We start from the raw sequence: 21340 nt of genomic DNA on the forward strand, positions 1-21340 counted from the left end.
AAGCCAAGGCACTGAGCAGAGATTCTTGAAGATTAAATTCAATTCTGGAAGACAGGATGTTTATCTAAAGCATTGGCAGTGAAAGATGGTTGTTCTTGGCACTAATCACAATCACTGTTCAAGTCTCTCTGCTATATAGTTACCAAAAAAGAATGCATTTGATTTCTCTGGGACTGACAGAATACAGAAACACTAATGCAAAAAATAACATAGGCCCATTAGTAACTAGATGGGAATATAGATATTAACCCTTTTATGGATATGGCTACTACTGTCTATCTAGTTCTTGGATCTCAGGAATTTGATTGGCTATTACATTTAGTGAAACTGCTTTGTGGATTTGAACAAACTATTTCCCTTCTTGCAATAGGATTTTGTCACCTGTAAAATAGAAGTGACTTATTTGTAGTGTTTTATGAACCACCAGAAATAGTCTCTAAGGGCAGAGTATTCTTATTAATACTTCAAGCCTGCTATGGCCTCCTTGGGATGGGAATGATGGAGAAGGTGGTTTTAACTAGTAACATGCAGTAAAGCATATAGGTATTGCTTTGCTTTTGTGTCTGAAACTGTCATTTGGGAAATCCCTTCAGCATGGGCTTAGTCCCATTTAGGTCAAGTTGATGTAAGTATTATTGTAGACAGAATATTATTATTATTATTTTTTTAATACTGTAAGTACGGGCTACAGTATTTGTTGAACTGGGGCAAAAATACCTTTTCTGTTTGAGAAGCAAGGCTGATAAAGTATGACCTGGCAGTACATCCTTAGTGACAACTTATTTGTTGTTGAACTGGAAAACGTACAAGACAGTACAAACACAGATTTATAATATACCAGCTGCCCCAGAATCTGACCACTCCTTCCAAGACTGAACCAGGTCAAAAGTTCCATGATTTATGTTCAATATCCTAATCAATAACTTAGAACATACAATGCAATTTGATGCAAAGATTATCAAGTATAATGCTGGAAGAAACCTCTATATTAACATTTTTACTTGGTCAGTTGCACCTTACAAAACACAAACAGCCACAGATGACCAATTTTGAAGCATATTTAGAGAAAAAGGAGCATAGTACAGGCAAATATTTTAAAATGAAAGAATTGTACTAAAAGCCTAGAAGGCACTGAATATTGATCTGTGTAGGACTGAAGATTCCACCCAGTATTGTTAAATTCAGCACTTTAAGAACAAGAACTGTATTAAGAAAATAGCCAGCAACATTTTCTCACTGTCCCAATGCAAGACCTCTTCCGCAGACTTCAAAATGCTTGAGACTCCTAAATCAACATTTGATTGTGTCATCTTCAAAAGTTCTGAACTTAATATTTTTAATAAAGAGATTTTGACTTTCTAACAATATCAATTATGGATAAACATGCCAAAAGAAAGCCTCTTCACCTAGGATAAACTCTTAGAGTGGACATTTTAGGATGCTAAGAAGTCACTAGCCCCTCGTGTCCATTTTAAAAACAAACATATATATACTTAAAGAAAACCAGTAGGGAAATAAAATCATGTTTGTTATATAACCTTTACATAATCCAAATTCAGCACGGGTAAACCCAACATACCAGTATTTCAGCTGCCGCAGTAGACATAACTGACTGATTTGCACAGGTGGAAAACTTCAGTGTATGTATAGTTAAAAGATGGTCAAGGAAGAAAGAGACCAGCTCTCTTAAATGCTCAGAACAAAAGAGGAAGGGACAAGCAAAGGAACTTGTAAAAAAGATAAGGTCAAAAGGGACCCAAGCATGTCAAACAGCAGTTTAGTTTTCAACTCTTTAGTTGTTACCGTGCAAGCACAAAGAATTAATTTCCCTAGAGTCTCTAAAGTTGTGCCTAGAATGCTTTCAACACAAATGCAAATTGCACTGCACAGAAAATAAGGACAGCAAACTCTAATAATTTAAAATATCTAATTTAAAATATTGTAGTAGATATTTTAAAGATTTTGGCCTAAAACATGACTTCGGACACTGTAGCCCCCATTTAAATGTACAGCACGAAGATTTCTGGCACAGATTTCATATGGAGAATTGAAGTAGTCCAACTGTACATACAGTTATATTTGACATGAAAAATGTTGCATGAAATGGAAATAATAACATACATAAAAGGAAAACTATCCTTTCCACAAAAAACCCAACAACATCAAGAATCTAACACTCTTGAATAACTGGTGTTTGATTTTTGTATATATTTATATGTGGCTAACACCTGCTTTAAGGATATTGAGCAGTCACTGACATGTATCAAAGTAAGCATTCACAGCTTCATTCTTTGCAGCAGAGCTTTAAATAGTACATTCTCCTCTGTCACCTGGGAATTCTGCCTTTTCCCAGTCCTGCAGATAAATAAAATTTCTGCTTTATTTTTCTTAAGGAGTAAAACTATCCTTTATATTACAACCAGTAAGTCACAAATACCTATATGCAGAAAAAACATAATTCCTTCAAGGGGTTATGGTTGGTGAAGAAAAAAAAAATAATAATGTGGTGTGGCAGCATCACTGCAAACTCCTTTGTAGGGAAGGGAAGACAGTAAAGTGAGAGTTCAAACCCCTAGAAACTCCAGCATATAATTACAAAATTGTCTTGAACAGAAGGTTCTTCCACTGCAATGAAGTACTAATTTGAGAGAAAAATAGAAGTCTGCTGCATGAGCCATATCCAGTCAATACATCTGTCCACCTCCTAACCAATTTATCAGACTTCCTTGCAGGTACTATAGTCAGGCAAAAGAGCAATATGGAATAGACTTGCAACTCACATGACCAGTTTCCACATTTGGCATAATAAACTTTGTGCCCCAGAAATGTATTGTTCCAATAACATGAACAACCACAATACATTTAATGTAAATTACTATGAATACAGGAAAACAAGTTTCACAATTGTGACAGTTATAGGCAGATTAACTCTATCAATCGTGATGCAGTTACATAAGGAAAAAAACTTTAATCAAACATAAGGCACCAAAATTCTAAACCAGAGTTAAAAAAAAAAAGTAGGGAGAATAAACCTAGTGACAGCACATGCCATACTCCTAGGGTGAGTATTTTATTAGTTTGGACTGATTAAAAGCAAAAAATGAGCTAATGAGCTAAACATATTTATGTTGAGAAGGTTTCTAGATTATGTATTCATCCTTTCATTAGGAAGTAATGAGGATGCACAAAATTAAAGGGAAAGGGACAGGCAAAAAAACCAGTGTATTCTTAAATTTTTGTTTCAAAACTTTTCTTACTTTGAGGCTTCTGATGTAGAATACTTTAGACAAATTATTTTCTGAACAGCTGGGGAAACAACACTAGACTATATGTACACAAACAACTTTGAAGCATTTTGCTTTTAATTTGCATACAGTTCCTTAAAGCAAATTCCACATGAAGAAGGGTGAGATACAACAGAGCTCATTTACCATTTCACAAGTTAACAGAACAAAGTAAACTTCTGTCCTTCTTATTAACTACCTTCCATCACTTACTCCAACTTTTCACTTCCTGCTGCAAATCTCCATGCCAAATAAATGCATAGACTAGTTCCAAACTCCACAGACATTCACATGTGGACTTCGGTGGTACTGCAAATTATAACAGCAAGATAAAAAAATTGAAATAGAAAGACTTTAGATGAGCTTGTATAATCTTAATGTTTCCCAAATGAAGACCCAAAATTCAGAGTAAAAAAATACTTCAGTTGTTCAGCTCAGCTATTCATTTGACTGTGTTTCCTCACACACAAAATAAGGAGAAAAAAGAACAATACCTTCTGTCAAATAAGAGGGGGCATTAAATCAGAAATAGAGGTCTCAGAATAACTGTGCTAAAATGCTTCCCAAACAAATTGATCTGGAGAACAATTTGAGCATGCTCTTTCCTTCTACATACTCAAAGTTTTCTAGCTATACAATTTCCAGACAATTGCATTTAACCAGGCTTTTGGCTTCTTTCAAACTGGCAAATACCATCCTGATCAAAATATATTACAACAGTATTATACCTACAATAAAATATTGGCACAGTGCTAAGGACAGCATCATCTTTATTCATGCTTCAATGAGACCAAATAACAACTTAAACTTAGGTTAAGAGGGAAGCGGTAACAAATCTGTCTTGCAGATCTGTCCAAAAAAAGAGACGGGAATGTGAGGGCCAATCCAGAAAAAAAAAAAAAAAAAAAAAAAAAAAAAAAGAAAAAAAAAAAAAGAGCCATAAGCTGCAATGAAGCTGAACCTACCAACAGCAGCAGAAAAATCCTGTGACTAGAGCTGCCTTTATTTAGGTCTTACAGCAATAAATACCAGTTTAGGCTTCTGCCTAAAAATTATAGGAAGCCTTTTATTTAGGTGTAGGGATTCTTAACATCAAGATTGTGTGACACTGCTCACAGTGAGGTGAGTGAAAACAAATCAATTGTGCTGAAGTAGAAAATTGCAGAACTCGGAATGGCATTTCTCTGACAGTAAGGGTTTGCATATGCACACGAGCCTACACATCACAGCACATCTGTCAATGCCATTGATTATTCCATTTAGGATTTGCCAATTTTTTCCTCTCATGATTGTGTATTCTCCAGCAACTCTACTTGTCAGTACCAGACAAGAGACAATAAAAATCTTTGTACACTTTAATATTTATTAATTCTCTAGTCATTTTTTGCTATATATTTAACACTAGTGTGACAAAATTCCTGATAGTTATATCTCATGCAGGTAACTTAAATGAGGAGTTAGCACTATCTAAACTGGTAAACCTACCACTAGGGGGGTTACTTTTGAGTCTACAAGACAAGTATTTCTGCAACAATGACAACTAGGTGGGTATGCATATAAAATAACAGGCTCAGCTGAATGTACTTGGCAGGTATCTAAATGACAGCACAGCCTTCAGAAGGACTGGTGTGGCAACATCCTCTGACCTAAATAGACATGACATTATTATGAGGGCTTGAGTGGAGTTGAAGGCATGGTTGGCAATTGTTGTCAGGAGAGATGGTGTTTCTGTAGTTAGTCAAATAGTTTAGCTTTTGCTAGTTAAAGTTGCTGTGATTTGTCTTCTTTCTTTGACAGGGTAAAATGTGTTACTGACTTTACCCACATTGCTATTATTCAGGCCACAACAGAGATATGGAGAACATACTGTACCTTTCTGCAGCTGAAGACACAGCATGCTGATAGATTGCTGCTATTCCTTCTCTGCCATTCCTTGGTGAGTACATTTTCATCAATATCAACTACGAAAAAAAACTCCCTGGAGTCCAGAGTTTTTAAAAATATATTACAGGAAAAGCCTACTTGTAAATCACTTATTCTTCTGTCCTACAATACCCACAGGTTTCAAAACAAAATAGTTATACATGAAATTATTAAAAGAATAACAAGAGTTGTGATAGTCTTTTGTTGTACTGGGCATTTCCCTTTTTTAACTAGCATACATTCTAACAGAAACCCCACAGTACGAACCAGATACTTCAATTAGAAAGCAAAATGCAAACTACTCAGTCTAATGTTAGAGCATGTGTATGTGTGTATAATACTGTAAAAGTAGTCACACATTAGAGGTATATAATTGAAACAGCATTTTCCTTCATGAACCTGCTATTACTGAGGCAGTGACAAGGTTTCAATTTCTTTGTTTTCTGAGCTCTTTAAAGAATGGCTATTGCCACATTTTGTAAACCTAAATATTGTACAAGCAGAAGCTTGTTGGTATCAGGTAAGGAGTAATACTACTAGTGCAAACAGGTGCAGAGACAATTCCTCCAGTTTTGGGGTGAATCAGTTATATAACACTGAAGAGGACAGGCATCTTCTTCAAACCCACACTCATGCATGTTTCTCCACTCAGGCATACATCCTTCTCAGCTTGGTCTTCTTTTTACAAGGGTAGTAGGGGGAGGACCACCAACTCATGTGATATTTATCATACAAAAGATTTCTTGACTGTTTTCCTATTAATATTTTGAACGTTTAATATTTTGAACAAGTCAAGGAATGATAAATATCTGAAGCATCAGGAAAAGTGACAATAATACTGACAGTATCTTTAGTAAAAAGTGAAACATTCTCTCCTGAGATGTAAGTCAAGGAAGGAACAGGAATGATGAACCTAACACTGTACCATTATTTGATCATCATGCACCTCAGCTGACCAGATAAGAACAAGTATTTATTGCCCTCTGCTCATTCAAAGCTGTAACAGGCAATTTATTTAGGTAAGTGCTTGGCATACCAGAATGTTGTCAAAGCAGTTCTCACTGTACTGTCCCCCTTTAGCTTATTTCTTTAAAAGGAAAAAAAAAAAAAGAAAAAAGAAGACAAAATCTCAGCAGATTAACCCTCATCTTCTCTCAGCTCTGTGGGTAGAAATTTGTATTGCTGTTGGCGGATCTGAGCCAGTTTTTTCCTTGCCTCTTCCAGCTCTCTTTCCTTCTTCAGCATTTCTTCTTGGGCTGCAATGATCTAGAAAACAGAAGCATGCTTTATGACAGCAAGGAGAACTGTCTGTAAAACAAGAGTTCTTTCTCTATTACAGCAGTCACAGCTAGGCCTTGAGCATTCTCCAGAGAAGCACCAAATTTCAATGACTTCAGCAGGAATTGCTCAAATTTTTCCAGGTTCCAAGACTGTGCCTTCAAGAACAGTATTGTATTCCCTCTTATTTCTTAAAGAGAACTAAAAAAAAATTAAAAATCTACTGTCATAGTTTTAGCATACAGCCATGATGGATTTTATAATTCTGTGCTGCCTGAACAGTCACTGGGGTAAGGCATTAGCACATGCAGGATAAGCACATGTCTTAGGTAATATCTGAGTGACAGTAAAATTGAACACTCATTACTGCAGGTATCCACAGGATTTTCCTGCATCTCAAAATGCCAAAGAAAGAATGACAGTACTACAGACATGCAGGAATTATAACTTTCAACATCTTAGTGACCACAGTATATGGTGTTCCTCGTTCACAACAGTGAATCCAGAACCTGGTATAACCTCAAAGTCTTGGAGTCTGCTTTAAATATTGTTATTATTTATCCATATTTATTATGGTCACAGTAACAAAATGTCATTAGCTCTTATATCTCACTCTCTTTGATTATATACATACAAAACTAGTGTACCATTAAGATTTGGGAATATTTAAAGTGTATAAGGGAAGTTTGAAAAGAACAATGAAGTTTATCAGAACTGAAAAAAAAGGCATTGGAAAAAGGTAACTGCTATTATGGTAAGTGGTCAAGGAAGAAGTGTTGACATCCTGCAGAATTCCACTTTGCTGTTATGTCAGTGGTTACCAAACCATGAGGTAAGAAGTAATTTATCTTAGATTTCTACACAGATTTGTCCAGTCTGCAATACACCAGATAGACCCTGTAACACTATGCTACATTTCTGTTACAGTTTTTTGCTGCTCGAGTTCTTGGGTGATTGTACCAACCTGAGCAATGCCACCCACAAATTTTGTTTTGACTACAACGTCGTCATCCTCTGCTTTCCCAAACGCTGCTTTTTGGGCTGCCCTGACGAGATTGTCTGATGCTCGCTTGACAGCATTTCCTGCAGCCTTTGAAAAAGAGGAAAAGATTCAGTAATAACAAAAATGCGTAACTGAGATCACCTGAGCATCAAAACTAAACCATCTTTGCTTGACTACACAGGGAAGGTGTGGCTTGGTTTGTTTTTCCTAAGTTAATCTTTCAAAATCAGTGATACAGAGAGAACCACAGTTCCTTTATTTAAGCAGCTGGATGCTGGAAAAGTCTCAAATGAGATTTTTTCCCTACAGTTTGAAATAAAACAGTGGATGAAATCACAAGTTATGTTATGCACAACACAGATCAGATTTCTTTTTTGAGGAAGAAGACCAGAAAATGAAAGTAGAGTACAGACACATTTTAGGGCCATTTAAATTTCCAGTTAATGGACCTTCATGAGGGCAAATTAGCAACAGCCAAGTTTCTCTCACATTTAAGCTTTTATTTCCTTAAAAATTCTCACAGTTCTGAAGATAAACAGTCAAACATTTGTAGTACATCTTCTGTTGCCTAAACTGAGTAGTGTCAGCAACTGCACATCAAAAAGAAAAAGGTAAGTAAGGCCATGCTTCCAGCTTCATCTCCCTTTCAACTTAACCTTCTTTGCACCTGAAATGACCAAAGGACAAATTATTTCAAATTCACTCTGCTCAGCTGGGAGCTCATCCAATGACTATGGAAACATTTTCCATTTGTTTCATTAAGTTGTGGAACAGACTCTGTAACAGGGTGTTCCAAGTTAGCATTCATAGGAAATGCAGTTTAAATATCTTCTTCCAAAGCTTGTAGTTGTTTGTGGAGTAGGAAAGAGAAAACTAACACACTCAAACTCCTGTACCTAACCTATTGATTAAAGCTACATGAAAACATCTGTTCTAGGGGCCAAGCCAGCTGAAAAGCCTCAGTAGTTTTGGAAAATCCACAAGTAAAATTATGTGGTAGACATCAACTTGCTGGTTTTGCTATGATAAAGGACATAATTTCCAAGTGCTTATCCCTTCATTATTAATTTTGGAATACTATGAAACTTTGCAAAGTGACAGAGTTCAGTTTCAGCCCATGCTTGGGCTCGTTTCCTTTTCACATTCCTCTCCAACTTTTCACATTGGATGTCTATTTGATAATATTTGCCTACAACTGAGTACCCTACATTTCCTGGCAGAGCCAACACCATCTCTAATACTTAATTTTGTTCCTGTTTCTCTTGGTTGTTCTGCATTTAAAATTCCTTCAGACCCACCTTGGCATTTGGATATTAATGTGCAGGTCGTGTTACAGCCAAAACCATCTTCCAGTACTGGTACCTCCCCCACAGACCCTTGACAAAGTCAATCTGTGTGAATCCACTATAAAGCACTAAAACCATCTCATCCCTAGAGGTAACACTAACATGCCACTGTTTTCTGTAGAAAGATTTTTCACACATATATACATTTCTTCTTTCCTCCTACATATTTAACCCATTTTTCTACTTTGAAAGAAATAATTTAAAAAACCCAAACAACCTCTTGCTCAGGTACTTAGTCATGTGTATTTCTGTTGGACTTGAGTCTGCCTATCCATACATGAACTGTTATATTAAGTGTCTGTTAACAGCATCTGTGCAAATAAGAGGGGAAAAAAGGGAAATTTCACTATCACCAAAGATACTTCATTTTCATACTTTTCATGGTGTGAAAAAAGGAGCTGAAATAATTCTTACATTCCAGGCTGAGTCTGCAGGACAAGATAACAATGGCTAGAGCTTTCTCTGACAAAAGGAACACCCTTAAACAAAACTTCTGGAGACACTAGATTTTACCCATCGTAACACAGTGTTAATTCAGTACCAAATCAGAGAAGCTCCACCTGAAATGGATGTATAATGTAAAAGGGAATCAGATTCATGTACAAAAGTTAAATTGGACTCTAGACGAGATGTTGCATCAGCTTCTATTCTTGTGTTTTTCTGACAATGATTCTCCATTTTAGAAATGTTCTATCTACAGTTGCTGTCTCTTGACTCCTAGAAACAAAGAAAAACTGACCACAACCCAGATGGGCACTTAGATAAGTAGTTCATTGAACATCTGCATAATTATGCAGAGGTCTGGAGGAAACTCATGTGCAACCAAGTTAAGTGTGCTTACCTATTTACAAGCTCATTTGGAGTCTAACTGAATGCAGAATAATTGCAGAGAAACCAACTATTGGTTGCTATATAAATGCATGCAGTACACTTTCTCAGCTCATGTACTCCTGTGGTTTATCATGAATCTATCAATATTGCACCAAAACCAAGGTTTGGCACAGGTCAGTCAACATTTTCATCTTGAAACATCTTTTAAAAATTAAGAATGAAACAAGCAGTGAAGTGAGCTGTAGCTACTGCTGAGGAATGACAAATGCACAATCACTTCATCCTTGATCAATGAAAGTGCCCCAGAATCCCACAAGAAAAATGGAACAGAATTCTAAAAATTCAATAAACTATTAAATAAAATGTGGGGTTTATTCACAGAGTACTAGAAGTATTTATACAGAACTATTATGGGTTTTTTGTAATTAAAGAAAGAACACAAGTACCTGTAGCCTCCTCATAGCTTCAGAGTCATGATCAGCCTTCACTTTGCAAGCTACAAGCAACTGTGCAGTAGAAGCTGCTACCTGTTTGGCAGATGAGATGAGCTTCTCCTCACTAGCATGGCCCTGCACTGAGGCATTAGCTGCTTCACAAAGATTACTGGTTGCAGCTGCCACCATTCGGGCCTAGGAGACAGTAAAAAATTAAGTCACTGTGTATTCTCACAGGGTATTATTTCTTCAGAGGTTTCCTTAAGAGAAGTAGTTACTCACAGCCGAAATAAGTCCCTGAGACCACTGTCCATCATCAGCTGCATTTGCAGGGATTGCTCCAACCTGAAAAAACAGTTCAGAGATGGCTTACAATGAAACAGAAGATACAGCTGCTTTGTTTCAGATTTAGACAAATAGTAATCCATGAAAAAAAGAAAACACCTGCACCCATGACTGTGCCCAGCACATGCAGGAACAGAAAATCCATCTGGAAGTTAATTGTCAGAGTAAGTTTGCTTCCAGCTCAGGTAGTGTCCAACTTGCTATGCTGCTTGAATTGTCCCATCCTTGGAACATGTGTAGAAGTCCCAGAGTAATGATCGTTGCAGCCAAGACTTTGGCCTAAGAAACAGCTGAAGCAGTAGTTCCTAATCTCCTGGCCTTTCAGTCTCCACAACACATCTGGATTTACATTTATGAATCTCTTCTGATTTTGGCACTATGGGAAGGTAGAAAGCAGAAAGCTCCACAGGGAAACCGTCTAACTGCCTGTGTGCCTAATAGTGACATTTGAGGAAAGCAGTCTGGTTTTCTGCATGGATCATCCACTGAAGTGTTCATGGCATCAGCAATACTGGATACAACCAGGAGACAGTTTTCTTCCCATGTCAGATGAAAATAATGAAAGAAAATTCTACAGTTGCTAGCACCCCAAGTCCTGACTGCCTGGATCTGGGATGTTTGGGAAAAGCTGGAAAATGTGAAACGTAAACACTGTCCAGAAGCTTGTTGTGTTTAAAAGGAAATGGAGACAGAGGTTTTTGCATAATGAAGATCCCAAGTGATCAGAATGGAATCATTACATGTAGCATCAACATCAGCAGCAGATGTGTTCTGGCATAGCTCACAGGGAAATTTTTTTTTAGCTGAGAAATCAGGTATAGAAAAGAATATGCTAAGATCCTGAATCCTTTAGGTTTTGAGGTTTTCTTGCCTAATCATTCCCAGAAAACATATTTTAAGTAGACTGTGTGTGCATGTGTGAGTGGTGTAGAAGAAGATAAATTGAATCCAACTTCCCAGACATCACCTATACTGCAGAAATAAGAACAGTTGCCTAACATAAAATTAATTATTTTATAACAGTTCTATATGAGAAAGTAGTTTCACTTACAATTGCTTTAGCAAATTCTGCAACATTGTGCCTGTTTGCCCTGTGAGACACTTTCTCAATCTTTACCAAGAAATGTCAGAAATGTATTGGGATGAGAAAGCACCTGGTTCACACACATCCATGCAGCAGGGTGACAAGTTCCCACTGCCTCCATAACAAATAGAAACGTCAGTGAGGAACCTAATCCAACAGTTATCATTTACTGTTCAGTATTGAAGCGATGGATGTGGAGCAGATCAAACTTGTCCTTCCCACCTACATGCCAACCACCCTTTTCTGGGAGGAGTCCATACCACGTGCCTCAGAAGGTTTCTTTCAAAAGCAAAACATTTCCCCAGTATCAGTAACAAGCTTCCCAACCAGGTTGGAACCATTCAGTATGGGCAAGAATTTGGTCAGCCATTTTATAAGCCAGCTTCCTGTGCCTGTGGCTGACCTGGCGATCGAGGCTACCACAAGAGACAGAAGATACTCCATTACCAAAGCACTAGTAATTAGTAAAGAAAGAAGGAAAATGGGTTAGGGCTTCATTATTTCAGAAGCATCTTAATGGCTTTATTTATATGTCAGAAGTATTGTCAGAGGATGTGCCACAAACAATTCTGAAGCTTGTTGTTACATTAAGTTTTGATTTTGCTTGGGATTAATTTCTTCCCTTAAAGACAATGATGTTACTCGCAGATCCTCCACCCAGGCAAAAGACTATCAGTAAGAGCCATTCACTGCAAACATGCTTGATGTTTCATCAAGTTACTACAGCAGAGTGACACACAAAGCAAAATGGCTAAGTTCAGTAAAGCAGGCTGAACAGATCTGCTACTATGGCACCACCTGAGGCAGGTGTGCTTCTATCAGAACAGCAAGCTACAGCTTTCCTCAGACAGACAGATTAAAGCAGTTCCAGCAATTATCTGAACTTCAGTGGAATAGGATGCAAGTGCTGTTAACCTTGATCTGAAAGACACAAATAAGCATGTATCTGTGGCAGCCAAGAAGCCAAAACCACCTAAGGGAGACCCAAGGCTAGTACCAGGATAGAAACACATTCTGTATTATTCTGTATAACTTTACAGTGCTGGTGAGAAAGTAAAGCAAGCTCTATGCCATCATGAAACTAAATAAGAACAGTTCTTAGCACATAAAAGCAGGAAAGTTAAAATGCTCATTTTTTGGACTGCCCCCACAGCCAGATTTCAATGGGCATTAATAACTTGTTTTCTATTTTATTGATAAGTTCCATAGCTACAACTTATGGTGGATCTTTCTGAACATTTACATCACTATTGTTCTGAAACAAGTGCTCTGTGCTCCCCAGAAGCTCTGGGGGAATCCTAGCTGAAGTAGAGAGCATGTGACAGGGATCCATGACACAGTTTGCCCAGAATAAAGAACTGGATGAAATTGGAAACCATAACTATACAATAATAATGATCCCATAATGAATTGTTCTCAAAGGCAACATATCTGTATGATGTTCAGGTTTTAAGTTTCAAACTACATTAACTGGGAAAAAACCAGTGACGAATATGAAATGAATTATGAAGACCTTGATCCTGACCAGACCAAAACACAACACGTTATAACACTCTTTCTGTTGGTCCCAATAATAATTATGAGCACATCCACTTGAAGGTACTGAATTTGCATGCAGGCCTGTGTCCCCGTTGAATCAGATAATGAAACATTGAGGACACAATTAATGAGGCCCTTTGCTATTCTGGTCCAGAGTGGTATTATATACTGTGACATTTGGTTTTGGATCCCCAAGCTGTCTTGTGGGACCACACATCACTAGCTTGAATCACAGTTCTTCATGAAATGAAAAACACAACCCCACAAACACAAAACCTCTCCACAGTTGAAACATCTGAAGAGCCATATACTTGATTACATGTGCAAGATTTAAATAAACATAATTGTTTTGTTTTAAACACAATCAGGCCTGGAACATGTATTGTGATGAGAAGAATGAAAAGGTTTACATTTTCATTAGTGATTCCCAAGCTCCTTTCCTACTGTTTTAGCACAGAACACTTACAAAACTAGATGAAATTTTTATGCTTCCCCCCTACTCTTCCTGCTGGTCCTGTTTACCCACCTTTCCCTGTGCCACCAGTTCTCTCTGGGCTGCTGAAGCTGACTTCACAAGGGCACTGGTAGCAGCTGCAATGGATTTAGCTGCTTCCAGGATCTGTTCTTCAAAATCCAGAGTCTCATCTGCTTGCTATAACCAAGAAAGAATAATGTTACAAATTATTCACCTGAAAACTTGTATTTTCAAGCTTGAGAACATACACAAAGTGAGACAAGACAACTTTGGAATACATCAGTACATTCAGTTATTTTCTGCAAAGGAGTCAACATAAGTGAATTTAAATATTAAGATGCCCTTGTGGCTGCTCAGATGTGACTCTGAGTATCACACAAGATACTTAAAGATTTGCCTTCAGCTTTCTAATACATTGCCTCCACTAGGGCAACTCAAAACTACATTCAGAAAAGTGCAGGTCTGTGAAGAAATTCTTGTTTTTCCATATCAAGATTACCTTTGTAGTGCTATAATACTGGCTTTCCAGGATTGCTAAACTAGGCAGAGCATTTTCTAAATACTTAAAGCATTAAAAAAAGAACAGTGATACACGTATATTGCCTCTTTCACCTGTACTAAAAAATGCACACAGACACTGAGCAAGTGCATGGATTTAACAGCTTTGGTAAGAGCTGCCATTTCACAGAGAGCAGCACTGTGAAGCAGTCCAGTTTAGTCATCTTGGAGATGTGAAGTTCCAAAGGTCTGCCTGGAACACTTCAGTCATCCAAATGTGTCTTTCAACAAGCATGTGCAAAGAGAAAGATCAGCTTTTCCTAATGAGGTTTCTTGCTACTTAAAATACAAATCTCTTGATCCATACATCAACAACTTCCCTGACTTTCTAATAATTTAAAGAAATACTAAAAACATGTATCGATTTAAGCACCCTTACCAGCTTCTGAACTGTTAACAAAATAGAGATAATTATTGTTATTTTAAACATAAGCATGGCTGAGCCATGTATTCTGATTGGTTTTTATACAAAACAAACCAACAGAATTGATTTTGGTTTTGATCAAAAGCCTACCAGAATCCAATGCAATATGCCCAGTAGGGATAGTGGATACAATACCAGAACAGACTACCTTGTGAGAGATGAGGCTTTTGACATACAGGTTTCACCCAGATTATGCAACCATAGCATTCTTGTATCAAACAACTAACTTTAGGGACACCAGCTAAGTGGGCTATGAGTTAGGAAACTGGAGACTTCATTTGCAAGGCTAAGCACACCCACCTAGATTTAAAAGTCAGGTTTAGTTCTCCTGTTACTGCAACTCGATGAAATAGCAGTCCATAATAAAATAATAAAACATAATTATGAGTAATTACAAATCTTTACAGTGCTCAGTCCTACAGCACTTCACATAACTAAAACAAAGTGCAGGAGATGAAACTGTAGCATCCATAGACACCAGAAAAACTGAATTATCTGAAAAAAAACAAGCTGATGTGAAGTTGTTTGGCACTTAAAGTTTTTCTCATCCTTTAGGGAAAGCCACCTAATTCAATAAAGTATTTCTCTTGCCTTGATGTTGGGCTAACCCCGTCCACTGAAGCATGTGTCTTTGTAATAAGAGAATAAGAACTTGCTTTGTAAAGTAAGCAAGCCGTGCTTCACATGATTTTTTGGCAGTGCTTGCAATGTAACATCATTAGCATTATTGTATCTAAGTGGTAAGCATGTTGGTCCTCAATTCATGCAATAGGCTGCAAATCTCAGTTATAAAACTCTTACTTTAATCACAACAACACAAAACTAAAGTGATTAAATGGAACTTAGTAGAGTCACTATCAGATTTCATAATTAAAATAGATGCATTATTGACTTGCATTTTGGTTGACTAGAGACTTAAACTGAAGTATCACAAAAGTACCACCGGATGATAGTCAATTTAAGAGACTGATACTGCACTTTGACTTTTGTCTGACTCCCTGTTACTGAGAATTTTTAAATTTTCATTTCCAACATAACAGAATAGATCATGTGCAGTATTCTTTATATGTCAGCATTGTCAGGAATTCAAACTTAAGTGAGGATTTCAGTATCTGCCTATTTATTATACAGGAGGTGTCATCTTCCTGTGAAGTTTAATAAAATGCCCATGTCCATATCCTGATCCATTAGGCAGCTGTGTATGTGCCCAGATGGTATTCAAGATGTGAAAAAGCAGACACCAAAAAGAAGCTGAAAAGTAGCTGTTTGAACTCAGTTCAGTGTAGAGAGTGGGCAAATATGGCACATTAGTGCTACACAAAAATGATTACTTTCAAAAGAAATGCAGATAAATAAATTCTTGCAGTACTGAGAATACTATTGTACAATGACTGGATTAACTTCCACACTGGAGCAGCAGGTAAAGCTCAGCAGGAAGACATGTAGCTAAACCTTAGTAGCTCCATAGATAGAGCAATTTTGAAGCAGCCTTACACAGCACTCAAACTGTGGAACTTCTGTTGAGTTTTCATCCTTTCTAACAAATCCTGGTTTTCTAATCCTGCCCTGCAGTTTTCCCTTCAGCATTCTTGGGTATGACAGCTATGGGCTGGATGCTTATGTGTGAAAAGTGAGGTAGGCACAATGCTCAGTCAGCCCTGTGGGATGTATCCCTACATTCCTTAGCAATAAGGACATGTAGCAGTCCAAGACTGAATACAGCAAAATGCCCTAGAAGAGAAATAATTCTTCTACCCATTCCCATTATCAGAGCGTGTGCTGAACTGTCCTAAGTTCACACTTATCAACAGTACCCTGACAATGTGTGTCAGTTCACAGCCTTCATGAACCAAGTTAGGAACTAACCTGGCAGAAAATTTCACCTTGTAAGATTTTTGTTACTTTAGTTTCTGTTCGCTACCTTGGTTTCTTCAGAAAACCAGGATCTGTGAGACAATTGATTAGCTTCTCCCTCCTCAAGTAGCCCCCATGAAGATCAGCATCTCTTTTTGCACAAGCTTAAACTAATAAGCTGTTACTCACTATGCATGGGTATAAATGGATTGGAATATGAAGTCACAAGAACAGACAAATCAAAATTCTTAGACTAGATACAAAGTCCGTAGCATGAAATAGCCTGGAAAAGTGGGTTGTGCAATTAAAAAAAAAAAAAGGAGAACAAAGAAGCCCCCAATCTCATTGCTAAATAGTAGAAATAAATTACAGAAGACAAACAATTCTATTTTGAAGCAGCTCTCATCTCCTATTTCATAAAGAGAAAACCAATATGGGTTTGGAACATACAATAACCATTTCAGTGAAATCAATTCTTGGCACAGCTGCTGCTCACTGTCATACAAGGCCCTACACAACCCTGAATGTCCCTCCAAGAGCAACTCTACAGCTAAAGAAGCCCTTCATGTATATATTTTAAATCAGATAAGACCAGGAGTCTGCAGGAAGTCTTCTAAACCTGCTTGAGAGTGAATTCATATTGCCTTGTGCTACGTTAAAACCCCCGGAGACAGGGCAGGACACTGTAGGAATATGTTTGATATATAGTTGGATTAAATAACAACCTAATATATCAAACATATCACACAGAGTCCTGCAGAAAAAGGCATCCAGGTTTGATTCATCTTGGGGAAAATAAAAGGACAAACTACTGAAAGCTAACAGCAAGGAACTCTTACTGTCTTGTGTTTGAAGGCGTAAGCCTGCAAAGAAGCATGAAGAGCATACCAACAGAATGGGGTAGGTGCAACAATGCTCTCTGCCGTTGTACCTCATCTACTGTACCTTTTCCCTTAAGTGTTCTTTTTCTAGTATTAGTGAAGCATATAGTTTTTATTAGACAAAATGTCTTTCTTTAAAAAAGAACTGATTTTTAGAGGTTGTTATTTTATAGCCAGTGGCTTATTTGCATAACAGGAGGAATATGTGGCTGCATTGCAAGACATTTGACCCTCCAAAAATAGAAAACAGGGGAAAAAAAAAAATCCACACTCAATAAAAGTGTAATTGTATTTATAGGAAATCCACCAGCCAAGACTTGCTTAATAAACAATAAAGATCTCTTTGTTTCACAGTGCAGTGCTTGAACACTGCTATGGGAATTATACTGAACAGGTTTTGTGTTAGAGGGAGGAGTAACAACACCTACTTAGAGTTCTCAAAGCACTTACAATATAAAAGTTCAGAAGACAGGTATTAACAGGGTATCAGTGGGGCAGTGGGCTAGTGGACTAGGCATTTTAGGAGCACACTCAACAGCAGCCAAATGACCAGGATTTAAAGCAAACTGAATACAAATGTCATACAATAAAACACAGGCAGCAGTTAGCAGGTCTGTGTCCTACTAGAGACTGTTCTCTGGGATTAGATGGTACCCAGTAGTGGAAAATGAAGAGATCTCATGCTGTGGGTCTCAGTCTAAGACATCAAGGGGATAGGTGCAAAAATACAAAGAGAAAACAAGGAAGAGAGGAATTAAAAAATCCAAAAGTTTAAAAAACTTAAGATAGTGGAACAAATGAGAAAAAAATCTACCTTCAACTATTGTTTTTTCTTTAGAAGTAATAGGCAAACTGGAGCATACAAAGATGAAGATTTCAAGCCTAAATCAAGTGACTCCCACTCCCTGCCTCAATAACAGAAGATTACCTAGAAATAGAGAATCAACCACCAATTAATAATGATTAAGAGATGGATTTCCTGTAGGCAGATTATTCTAAAGTTACCAACTAACTTGTATTCTAAAGTTACCAGCTGACTTGTATGCCAGTTCACTTAATGATGATTAGTTACCAAAGCAGGATATTGGTCTAGCTGCACCAGTGGTCTGTTCCATTGTAGAAGTTAGCTACTATTCCTGCATTTCACAGACTAAGCATAAGAAAACTCAGTTTTATCAACCCCCTTAACTAGTCTAGGCATTCACACTACAACACCATGTATGTTGTCAGAGATGAGGATCAGAAAGACAGCTTGTTCAAAGCAGGAAATCCTACTCTGTGAGGATACAAGCTACAAGTCTTCAGCAGAAAAAAGTGGTATTTGAGCCACTCTGGCTTTCCTAGTACCTTTGAGATGTAATACAATCCATATTGTGAAAGGGTTTAAACATCTCAAAAAGGACGTAAAGACTGTTTAAATCCCAAATTAAACAAACAGTTGGATATGAATCTTAGTTTCAGAAAATTACAAATAAACAGACCAATACATCACCGGCAGACTGGGTACTCAAATTAACATGTTAAATAAGAAGCAGGTGTGAGATCTGTATTCACTGGGAAATTACAATGACCCTAGCTTAGATGTTGGGAGGAAACTGCTCCATGGTTACTAGGCAACACACATATGCTATTGTGCAGTGATTGTATAGAAAAGGTGATGGAGGACTCTTCCTCTCCTCAGACTCAGCCTGTGTCCTCTGCTCTGTAGAATCTCATTATAAAGGACCATTTTTCTTTACAAACAAAATGGATGTACTTGTTAAAAAATGCAGGACAAAGAGCATTTCTTTTTCATGAGCTCATTTATTTCCATTACTAAGCAAAGGGGATGGGGGATGGGGGGTGGGAAGTCCTCAAAAACTGAAGTTACCAAGAACTATTTCATCTGGTGTTCCTGAGTGACAACATACCATCCCGCACTGAAAACAATCATCCAACACTGAATGTTCTTGAGGCCCTGCTTTATAGAAGGACTTCTCATTAGCTTAACTTAGAAAACAGTTTTGCACCTATAAAGCAGCAAAAACAGGGAAAGAGATATGTAGTCCTTTCCAGAAGTCAATTACATAGCCAAAGCATGACTTTCATCTTAGGGATGCAATTCTAGGCAGCATGGTAATTTCTTCTGAAACCTGCCTGTTATTTCACACTAGGCAAAAGGTAGCATTTTTCTGTGATCCAGCCATGTGAGCTATGTGTACAACCACAAGTAACTGCAGCTTCTTTCATTCCCTCAGTACCATGTGTGAAAATGGACAGCTTCATTTTATATAATATATTCAGAGACACATTTGAAATGACCTGGCAACATGCAAGATTACTTGCTTTCATAATGAACTATAATTCATTTTCCTTCAGGAAAATTAAATATAAATGGTCATATGACATATCTGATTTGATACTGAAGCAGCTACTCTTTTAGCATGGCCTAAATGTTACAGTTTTAATCTTAGAAAACCCTGAAGGCCTTTTGCATTCTGTTGAATGCCTTCTGTGTTACTGCTGCTTTCTCCAGCTATACTACACACATTCAGATGAGAACAAAGGGTCTTAAGGAAAGCAAGTGAGAATGACTTTTCACATCAGTATAATGTGTTTGGAACAGAAAAGTAAACAAACAACACTAATGATACTGTAATTCTTCACATAATTTCTACCTTTTTCTTCTTTTGCTTGCTCATGGCTGGCACTTGAGTCACTCCCTGGAAAGCATATTTTTACCCTCTTCCTTCAGGGGTAAGTCCCATCCACTGCAGTGTCTAGTAGCACTGAGACTGATGCAGGGTTTGACTGTTTATACCAATATCAGGGACAGTAACAAAGCATGCACCCACATATGGGCTATATGCATCTTCTGCTTTATTAACTTCAAAGAATCAATGGGGATGGACACTCACCTTTGGCTTGGCTCTTGGTTTCAGCTGCTCTAACTTCTTTGCTGCAGCCTCAATTGATGCTGCAGCCCCTAGTAGCTCTGTCTCCGCAATGACTGTTGGGTCTTCTGGATCCACCCACTCTGTCCCTGAAATTAATGGAGACCAAGACAATAACTTCAGTGTCACCATGAGCTGCCATTCACACAGGGTGATTTACAATCACACTTCAAGTGTCAAATACAGAATGCACATGGGAGAAGGCTGATTTTAGTGCCATAATGGCAAAAAAACACTGCAGCTTACGCCACTGAGAGCAAAATGTCAGAGTGAAAAATGTACTGAAGTATTTAGCAGGACTATTCAGTTATGCAAGTAACATAATTAAGAACTGTAAGCGAAGCAGCTTCAAAAAGGGATACTGTGCATACTGGGAACAAAACTAGCTGTCACTAGTTTCTAACTTGACCAAGTTGTAATTTACATTGAGAAGTACATTCACAAAAAGAACATTTTATATACAACAGACAATCACCCACAGCACACTTCTCAGAGTCTCTTTTTTGGCAGTGGCTAGAGATGAAGCTAGTATTGACTGAAGAAACCACCTGTTTGGCAATGTGTTTCTGACAGCAGTTTCTGTACCATATCCAAAAGTCAACTTTTTAATTTTTGTTACTTTTTTTTAGGGAGGGCAGGGGGGTAGGAGTGGGAGGGTGAATTGACTGTGCTGAGTTTTTGGCGTTTTGTTGGCTCAAAGGAATTTTACAGGTCTGCAAAATGAATACTTAGCTGGAGGTGATCTCAGATTTTTTGAAGTTTTCAACACATTATTATTATTTGCAATTTCATAACATTGTTCACTGGATGACAAGATTCAGAAAGCATCCATGTTCTGGATTGAAGGAAGCAATGAAAAAGCCAAAAGGAAAATCAGATGGAGAAAGACAGGGAAACCAGAAAGAAAATTTCTAAGTTCATACCCGAACAGGGAAAAAGCATAATTTAATCACTGATATATGAAACAGAATAATTACATTAAAACATGGAGGAAAAAAAACCCAAAACCCAAAACAAGAAAATAATAAGGAATTCCCATATAGGAGAAGTGTTTAGTGAGGTTTCTTTTCTAAGAAATGTGTACTGCTACAAGCAGCAAATAACTGAGGAAAACCTGCAGTATGTATTACACAGAGTATCACTACACT

General features: G+C 37.6%; 1 protein-coding gene across 4 annotated transcripts in view; it reads right to left on the reverse strand.

Annotated features, from left to right (window-relative positions):
- Nucleotides 1-2844: 2844 nt before the first annotated feature.
- Nucleotides 2845-21340, reverse strand: part of TLN2 (talin 2) — a 152549-nt gene continuing 134053 nt past the window's right edge. For 3 of the 4 annotated variants that reach the window (XM_051628093.1, XM_051628091.1, XM_051628095.1), the window contains 6 exons: nucleotides 20157-20281; nucleotides 13594-13719; nucleotides 10382-10444; nucleotides 10112-10294; nucleotides 7450-7575; nucleotides 2845-6473 (listed from right to left, as the gene is read on the reverse strand). In XM_051628093.1, coding sequence (XP_051484053.1) covers nucleotides 6345-6473; nucleotides 7450-7575; nucleotides 10112-10294; nucleotides 10382-10444; nucleotides 13594-13719; nucleotides 20157-20281 — 752 coding nt within the window. In that variant the 3' untranslated portion in view covers nucleotides 2845-6344. Of the gene's footprint in view, nucleotides 6474-7449; nucleotides 8156-10111; nucleotides 10295-10381; nucleotides 10445-13593; nucleotides 13720-20156; nucleotides 20282-21340 lie in introns of those variants that run through there. The other variant, XM_051628094.1, reaches the window with a different exon arrangement.

Source organism: Apus apus, chromosome 10 (assembly GCF_020740795.1).
Source record: "Apus apus isolate bApuApu2 chromosome 10, bApuApu2.pri.cur, whole genome shotgun sequence".
Taxonomy (NCBI): Eukaryota; Metazoa; Chordata; class Aves; order Apodiformes; family Apodidae; genus Apus; species Apus apus.